The 9,165-nt window shown below is 29.0% G+C and overlaps 1 protein-coding gene across 3 annotated transcripts; it reads left to right on the top strand.

The window, feature by feature from the left end:
* Positions 1 to 5,851: 5,851 nt before the first annotated feature.
* Positions 5,852 to 8,647, top strand: LOC120131269 (guanylyl cyclase 1-like). Of its 3 annotated transcripts, none has more exons than XM_039148298.1 (11): positions 5,852 to 5,969; positions 6,287 to 6,327; positions 6,430 to 6,573; positions 6,677 to 6,801; positions 6,892 to 7,003; positions 7,206 to 7,280; positions 7,567 to 7,655; positions 7,828 to 7,889; positions 8,116 to 8,188; positions 8,286 to 8,361; positions 8,448 to 8,647. In XM_039148298.1, exons 2-11 carry the CDS (start codon positions 6,319 to 6,321, stop codon positions 8,490 to 8,492), a joined length of 810 nt encoding a protein of 269 aa, XP_039004229.1. In that variant the 5' UTR covers positions 5,852 to 5,969; positions 6,287 to 6,318; the 3' UTR covers positions 8,493 to 8,647. The 3 variants fall into 3 exon arrangements, with proteins under 3 accessions (XP_039004229.1, XP_039004227.1, XP_039004233.1); XM_039148302.1 differs by lacking the exon at positions 5,852 to 5,969 and adding an exon at positions 6,081 to 6,179 and having other exon boundaries at positions 8,448 to 8,645; XM_039148296.1 differs by having other exon boundaries at positions 5,868 to 5,969; positions 6,287 to 6,573; positions 8,448 to 8,646.
* The last annotated feature ends 518 nt before the right edge of the window (positions 8,648 to 9,165 follow it).

Below are 9,165 nucleotides of genomic sequence, written 5' to 3'. Positions count from 1 at the left end.
ATACCACTGGGTTGTTAAATCGTTAACATCCAGATCAAAACGACGTTGTTTTAGTGAGATGTCTATGACGACAGCCGTCAACCACATCATTGTGCAATTAATTATTTAACGGTTCAGTGATATAATTGAAACAAAATTCAAACTTTAGTGCTATAATTGACAAAATTGAAAGTTCAATGGTATAAGCGATACAACGTCTAAAGTTTGGTGGTATCTAATGTAGTTTACCCTTAATAATAATAGCTAGTTTTTTAGAATAAAAAAGAAATACAATAAAATTATAAGAAGAATTTATAAAATTAGAGTATATTAAATTATTTTAATCGACTAATTTTTCTAAAATCATTAAAATACATAAATCAAATTGAACCAAACAATTAAGAAAATTAAGAAATACAAATAAACGTCGTTAACGATGATGAAAGATAAATATCATCAACATTAACATAAAAATTCATATAATAATGATAATACGTTGACAAACATACTTTATGACAACTTAACTACGATATACCTTAAATGATTGTGAATATTTGTCAATAAAAAAGAACCATTTTGACATTTCAAAGCATAGATGAATTAGTTATGTTATCAAATAAATATCAATCGGAGACATGATATTAAATTTCATATTAAAAAATACATTACAATAACATACAAAAACTCATCAAGTGGTGTCAGTGGTAAAAAGAAATGTTGATTTTCTTAAATAGTCTTAATTCGAGCAACATCGTCTGTAGAGTATGTGTACGTTGTTAATTGGTTAAGAAATTTTGAACAGATACTACTTTATAATCATTCAAACTATTCAATATATATATTACAAAAAAGCAATAAAACTGAAGGTAAACTACTCATTTAGTACCTAAATTGTTAACTTTTAGTCTGTTTTAGTACTTGAACTTTTAATTTTTTGAAACGTATACCTAACATTTAGTTTTCATTTCAATTTAGTATCCACTGTTGAAAATTTAACGAGTTTAGTACCTAAACTATCAGTTTGATCCGTTTTAGTACCTAAACTTTCAATCTTTTTAAAATTTAACGTTAAATTTTGAACGAGTACACTAAAACGAAACAAAACTAAAATTTTTAATGGCGGGTTACTAAAATAAAATAAAAGCTAAACTTTAGGTATTATTTTAAAAAATTGAAAGTTTAAATACTGAAACGAGATAAAATTGATAGTTTAGGTATTAAATACGTAATTTACCCTAAGCTAAAAGTTACATCCATTTATTACCGTTAATTAACACTGATTTTTGAATTATAATATAGCCGTTTTGGGTGGAGGAAAAGACAAACTACTTTTGCCTTTTTGGATGTCGTTTAGCGTGACTGTTCTTTTATCTACTACTTTGACCTTTTCTTGTTGTTTGAAAATAAAAATGATCCCTTTGTTACTTTTTGGTCAGAATTTTGCATGAAAACGGGAAATGATTACGTACCACATTCGATTAAAAAAAGTGTTACCGATTTTATTATTATTTAAATAATAAAACTGATAAAAAAATTATCGAAAATATTATTATTTTTACTGTTTTTATTATTTTTTTATAGATTTTGTTATTATTTGACACTTTACCGAAAATATTAAAAAACATTAATAGTTTAAGTAGAAATAATAATATTTTAGATAATTTTTTACCGATTTTATTATTTAAATAATAATAAAACCGATAACACTTTTTTAATTGTATATTAAGGGTATCGCATTGTAGAACTTCCCCTAAAACCTAGGAATTGTTTAACCACGTGAAATGTAAAAGTAGATAGATAGTTTTTAGGTGAAAAAGTGATCAAATTTGAAATGTCCAACCGTTACTATATTCATATCATTTCTAAATCATTTACAGCGTACATATATTCTGTAAACGTAACTATTCGAATTCGAATCTTTTAGAGAAAACAACATTCTTTATTATCATTGAGACCACTCGATAGGTTCATATTCGATTTCAATATCTGATTCAATTGTATTGAAAGGTATGCATTTTGACCAACATTTGTTGCCCATATTATGTTGCATGTATTTCATACATGTATTTGCACATAATTTCATATAGTTGTCATCTTTAGCTTCATTTATATGGTTATTGAGTTTCATTGATATTTGATTGGCAAATATTCAAGCTAAGGTCCCTACCTCCAACTAATCTCAATCAAGCTTATGACCCCCACAATTCAAAATTATGAAACTGGTAGTTGGATGGGGTCCACCCTCTTTCATGTATCAAGTGTTAGCTTCTTAAGCAACCCTAATTTAGGAACAGGAGAATATATATAAATATACGTACCGGGACGGAGTCAGGATTTTAGTTTAAGGGGACAAAGTATAATTAACTATACCTTATTAGCATGTATATTAGTTCATATGTGTACACATATGCATGTATGTATGTGTTCTAAAATTAGTACAAGTCTATAAAATGGTGCAAGTTGTATGTATTAGAGTGAATTAAAATGAAGTTTCTACAATCCACTAATTAGCATTGATAAGGGAAAGAGAAGGGGGTTTATGTTTTGAAATTGAAAAATAAAAAAAAATATTTTTCCACACTTCTTATTTCATTTGTATTCTAAAGGGGTTGTCGTGTTGAGTCGGGTTTTTAGATAAGATATTTTTTCCACTTTGATTCTTAAAGATTTTTTTGGTCTAAATCGTTATTTAAATACCATACATTAAATAGTTTAGTTCTTCAACACAAACATAAAAATAGATATAACGATAATGACACGTTAATATTTGATTGTATCATAATTCAAGCGTCACTCCTCTAGGATGATTTTGAGAGCTATCAGTGTGAGAAAATCAATATGATAGTTTAAATCAAGGATAAATCAACGAGATAATCAAATAAACGTCAACAGAAAATACGATATTAAATCTAACCCTAAAAAAGAAAACATACTACACGAGCATCCATAACATCCATTGTTTTCAAGAGAAAAAGGGAAATACATTTTAAACAAAATAACATCAAAATATGGATAAAAAAATGATCATCCAACTATTCATATGTTTCAAAATTGTCATTTTTCGTTAAAAATGACGATCATCTGAGCTAGACGTTAATATGATGACTAGGATATAATAGTCGTTTGTGATTCTAGGATAAGGTTTTATCCTATCCAGTCAGTAGGTTATCGTCTAGCTTAGATTGTCATCACTTTTAACAAAAAAAGGATGAGTTTGAAACATATAGATAGTCGGGTGATCATTTTGTAACTTTTGATAATCTAGGGACTCAACAAAACAACACCCTATAATCGGAGGACCATTTTTAATTTCTAATATTAGGGAGAATCAATAAAGCATCCTATAGTTGTGAGACATTTGTATACTTTACCCAATAAGTTAAAATCGCATTTACCCAAATTCAATCAAATTTTATTTTTATTTAATTATAATTAATTTTTATTATTTATAAAGTATAATAAGTATTATATATTTAAAATAGTAAAATTATTTTATCGGTTAATTTGAATCGAATACTAGAAAAACTCATTATGAAAAGATCCAACTTTTTATGTCGTTAATTAAAATAATAGTAACGTAGAGATTATCATTTGGGCAGTTCAAAAAGGGACATGGTGTGCTTATTTTTAGGTCCAAGAATTTGGGCCTTGTGCCCTTGAGGTCTAGATGCTTTTGCTCCTTTTAAATATCTAATGCATAATATTAAATATTATGTAAAAACAATTAAAATACAACCTAATTTGCACGAACCAAATAATCTCAATAATAAAAAATTATTTTTAATCTTTAAAATCTCAGGTTCATACACCAAGAATATCAAAGGTATGAGCGTTCAATATCAAATGGTTAAAAATTATCTTTGATCATTATTACCTTATACTTACTCAGATTAATAAAAAATATATATATGCACATTTATTATTTGTAATATTTATTTAAAATAAATAAAAGTATGTGACTTGATTTTTATATAATATTACTATAAAAGATCATTTATCTCTAAAAAATCTAATCCAGTCCTCTAAAATTGATGATGTGACGTATTTTATATTAAATATTTATCAAATTATTTTAAATTATGACCAAATTGATACAATATATTAATTGAGAAAATATAATGGTAAAGCCGTCCTCAAACGTCTTTGACGTATTTGTTATTAAATGTTCACTTTTTTCAATATTTATTATGAGGGGCCTATTTTTTAATATTTGTTATTAGGGATATGTTTTTAAAATTTATTTTCTTTTCTAATATTTATTTGTTATTATGAGCCTAATTTTTTTCAATACTTTTTATTAGAGGTCCATTTTTTTAATATTTTTTATTATATATATACTCTTAAATTTTACTTTTTTTAATATTTGGTACTAGAGACCTATTTTTTTCAATACTTCTTATCATGAAGTTGTCCTTAAATTTTTTTCAACACTTGTTATTAGGAACAATTACTTAAATAGCGGTCTGTAACCACAACATTGATCGTTATGCAATGATAACAACATCGTTTGAAATCGCAATATTCACAATCGTTATGTCCACAATAGCACTTCACAATCACGATACTCACAATGACCACAATATCATTCATTATATTCGTAATAGCGATAAACACAACACGATTAAAAACACAAATACAAATTGTAATTTAAATCCCTACTCATGGGCCTAATTTTTTTTCACCTAAGGATCACCAAAATCTTAAAAACCCTATATCTACTAACGGATAAAAATAACCCTTAAGCCAAAAATGAATGGACAGTTAAGTTGGAATATATATTATCAATTAGGTACATATTTTTAATAGGGTAATTAGGTATCAAATTTTTTAATAGTTTTAGGGTAATTTAGTATATATTTTTATTGGTACACCTGTTCTTACTTAGAAATTTAATGTTGAATTTGAATTTACCACGTATTATTATTTGAATAAATGATATTAAATTATAAGTATGAATGAATCAAATTTGTGTGATTAAAAAAATGTTAGATATATATTTTTTTAATAGTTTGAAGTGATTGTAAGACTTATTTCTACGAAATAAAATATTTTAGAATAAAAAAATTATTAAATATCAAAATTTATCATATTACGATTATTTCTACAAAATAAAAAAATTAAACATGTGATATTAAAATAATATCACAAAATAATTCTATAGTCGTGACGTTTTTAGTTAAAAAGTATTAGCCCTATATTTTGGGGACCTATAACATGTTAAAGACCACACTTGTAAATGGACGGATCTGAACAAATAAAATTGAAAAGATTGCTCTTATAATAAAATACTACAATAGTCGATCTTAATTAATTGATCAATTAATTAAATATCACCTATTAATAAAAAAAATAGATACACAATAGCAAAATAAATAAATATTTTCATAATAAATTTTATTTTATTTGATGCACTAATCGTACATTATGAATAAATTACAGGTATAGTACACTTTTAGGTGTCTAAACTATATATCAAATTGACTTTTGATGTTTAAAGATTTTTTCATTAAAAATAAACATCTAATGTTTCCTCGGATATATTTTTAGGTGTTTACCGTTAAAAAGAACAATTAAGTAACACGTGACACATTTATATATTTTTTTTATTTTTTCCAAAAAAAATAAAATGTTATGTAACTTTTTTTAATAAAAATCTGAACGTAAAACGTGTCACTTAACTATTTTTTAACGGTAGTCATATGAAAATGTAACAAATAAAATATTAAATACTTATTTTTAACAAAATATTCTTTAAACATTAAAAATTAATTTAAGGTATAATTTAAGTGCCTAAATGTATATTAAGCTTATATTATTTAATAATACTTCGTTTTCAAAGTTGGAATTTCCATTTCTTGTGGTCCAATCAAATTCTGCCGCGGTTTACTGTTCCCTGCAAAATCGTTTCGGGGAAAAAGAAAACAGATTGTTTGTTGTTTTCCTCAGGCAAACGAAACCCAACAACGATCAGTCTTTTTCCTTCTCCAAAGGTATTTCCTTATCTTTTTCAAAGTTCAGCTTTTTATCCAGATTTTTTCATGTTTTATATGAGAATTTAATAATTTAATTACGTCTTCGTTTGACTTTCTTGAAACCCATTGATTCTCTTCCTTTTTCCCAATCTTTTTAAGCTGTTTTTCCCTTGAATTAATTTGCCAGCCAATCAATTTAGTGCCCAGATTGTGTATAGGTTCAAAAAGGTTGAATTTTGATTCAAAGTTTGCTAGTTTTGACCAAATTTGTGGTGTTTGTAGAGAAAATTTCCCTTTGAAATTCATAAATTTGACCAAATTTATGTTTTCTGCAGTGGAAAGAAAGTGTGGGGAGGAAGAAGAATTGATGGTTAAGGTTGTTGTAACTAATTAAATAAATGCTCTGAGTGGTATTATTTTGTGATTTAATCAAGAGAGGCATCACCTGATGTGGCCTTTATATTTTCTGTTGCATAAGATTCTTAAAACAGATGAAGATGATGATGAAGGATATGATGAGGAATGCATGAATGTGGCAGCGCGGTTCGGCCATTTTGAGCTTTCGTCTGGTAATAGGATTAGCCACGACGGGGCGATGTTGCACCGATCGCATTTCGTTCAAGTGAGTGGAATTAATGGGGTATTTTGTTTTGCCTTGTGTGTCAAGTTTATTTTGCATATGGTTTAATGGATAGGGTTTGTAAAGCTGTCTTTGTGATTTGTAGGTTTCACTTGTAAACCAATTGTTCTCTTGGGATTGTGGACTTGCTTGTGTTTCGATGGCTTTGACTACTGTCGGTGTCGATGATTGCGGTATCGAGAATTTGGCTGAGCTTTGCTGCACAACTAGGTATGTTGTTACGTGGTGTCGATGTTGGCAAAGTTCCATCTGTTACCATTTTATTTCTGATGAATATTGTTGTTTACGTTTTGAATGCAGCATTTGGACTGTAGATCTGGCTTACTTGCTGCAGAGGTTTTCGGTTAGATTTTTCTATTATACCGTAACATTTGGAGCCAACCCGAACTACTCTGACGAGACGTATTATAAGGTAATTTATCTTTGCACCTTATGCACTTTTGTAATCAGTTTGTGCCAGTTCTAAGGGCTTTTCGATTGGTGGTGAATTCGCAAACAATTCCGTGTTAGCATTCTCTTATGATGTACATTGTATAGGTTAATCAATATTCTTGCTTTATTAACTGCTTAAATTTCCATTATGTGATTTTCCATTAACTTTGAGTATTCTTCAGGAGCAACTGCCTACTGATCTGGTTCGAGTTGATTCGCTATTCAAAAAGGCCGTGGAAGCAGGAATCGATATAGGGGTATTCACTGGAACATTAAATCCTGACTGCATTTTGATCGATGTAGTGATAGATTTTTCCTTCGAAATGTTAACAGCCTGCGGTTTGATTCCATATGAAAGAATAAAAACGATTGGATTGGATTCTTTCATTTCATATTTATGGTTCGGTTTTTTCGAACTCTGTTGAATGCTTAATTTGAAGATATGACCCTTGTTGCCGATGAAAATTTTAGCTCGTTTTACCGTCCTTTTCTGTGTCACGATTAAACTTTTTCTTGGGGTAATGAACTGTCCCCATTTTACAGTGCAGGTCAATCAGTGGCGAAGAACTCTCTCGCTGGATCTTGTCGGGGAAGTATATAGCAATTGCTTTAGTTGATCAGTATAAATTGAGGTATGTATTCTCTGTTAATCATTATTGTACAAACTTCCGCTGTATTTTTCGTACATCCGGTGTTTCGTATTTTAGCCGGTATCACAAGAGTTAGGTTCTTGCATGATAGTGATTTCTTATATAGTGATGATATCGTAGTGCTGAATTCTTCTGTCAAAATCTTGCATTGCAGTCAGTCTTGGATGGAGGATGTCATCATCCATGGAGTTCACGGAAACGATGTAGAATACACTGGTGAGTGTTGCATGCTTTTATAACGTCGTTTTCCGTATACAAGTTGGAAATACGAATCCGAATGCTAACATGAGAATACGTATCATTCTGATAATTGTATTATGCTGGTGTTGATTGGATAATTTGACCATGGCATTTGCATAGCTCTCCCTTGCTTTGTACATTGTCACAAGCTTTACGATCGTTCTACGTGGGGTCTAGCTGTTAAGGGATTCGCTCTTTGTAGGTCACTATGTCGTGATATGCGGCTACGATGCTGAGACAGACGAGTTTGAGATTCGAGATCCTGCAAGTTCTAGGTACTACTACCCCTATGCTATGTCATGTAATCCACAGGTTGACAAAATTCATTTCGTTTTCTGTTAGAACCATAAACTCGAGAACGACAATGTGCAGGAAACACGAGAGGGTCTTGTCGAAGCGTCTCGAAGAAGCACGCAAGTCCTTCGGGACAGACGAAGATCTTCTTCTGGTAATCTATCAAACTTCACATGAGAAGCAAAAGTCTTAGACAATCATCATTCATCACATGTTTGAGCATGCTATATTACCATGCAGATATCCCTCGAGGAGAGCCGGAGACCGAACTACTCCGTCGTATAAATTCCGACACTTCATGTTTATGTCATAATCCGTGCGAGTGACGTACGCACCCGACGCTGTTCGTGTAACTGTTCATCGACCTCTCACCATGTTCCACACTGCACATGTTTCTAGCTTAATGAATTGTTGGTAATCTGCAAATTGCAGGCATTTGTAAAACAATGCATTCATTTTCTACTTGATTTGTAAATCACTTATAATAATTTATTATATTAATATTTATAAATATAGTTTTATATAAAATATTTATTGTACGAATTTATAAGAGTATAATAATAGTTTTATTCGTACAAATATCACTTTATATAATTTCTTTATATTAATAATTTTGTAATAATTTATTCATACTTGTTTTTATATATAAAAAAACTTATATTAATTGTCTACGATAATGGTATTTATAATAATTTATGTATAAAATATATAGAACTATCTACGCTAACATGAAATTTTCAAAGATTGATGACGTTATAAAAGTAGATGAACATAATCACGTTAAATTAAAGTAAATTGAGAAAATCACAAAGTTGATAAAAATAGAGGGACCAAAACTATAATTTAACCATAAATTAAAGATAATTGATGTAATTAAATTTAGGGTAAAGTACACAAATGATGTCCTGACTATAGGGTACTACTTAATTAAGTTCATCTACTATTAAAATTTATAAAT

The sequence above is a fragment of the Hibiscus syriacus genome, unplaced genomic scaffold (assembly GCF_006381635.1).
Source record: "Hibiscus syriacus cultivar Baekdansim isolate YM2019G1 unplaced genomic scaffold, ASM638163v2 tig00001695_pilon, whole genome shotgun sequence".
Classification (NCBI taxonomy): Eukaryota; Viridiplantae; Streptophyta; class Magnoliopsida; order Malvales; family Malvaceae; genus Hibiscus; species Hibiscus syriacus.
Note: the sequence above shows the minus strand (reverse complement) of the source record. Positions and strands in the feature narration are given on the sequence as shown.

Coding starts and splice junctions, on each gene's coding strand:
- LOC120131269 (XM_039148296.1), top strand. CDS start 6,400: ATGTGGCCTTTATATTTTCTGTTGCATAAGATTCTTAAAACAGATGAA. Junction 6,802..6,891: donor GAGCTTTGCTGCACAACTAG/GTATGTTGTTAC, acceptor TTTTGAATGCAG/CATTTGGACTGTAGATCTGG. Junction 8,362..8,447: donor CAGACGAAGATCTTCTTCTG/GTAATCTATCAA, acceptor ATTACCATGCAG/ATATCCCTCGAGGAGAGCCG.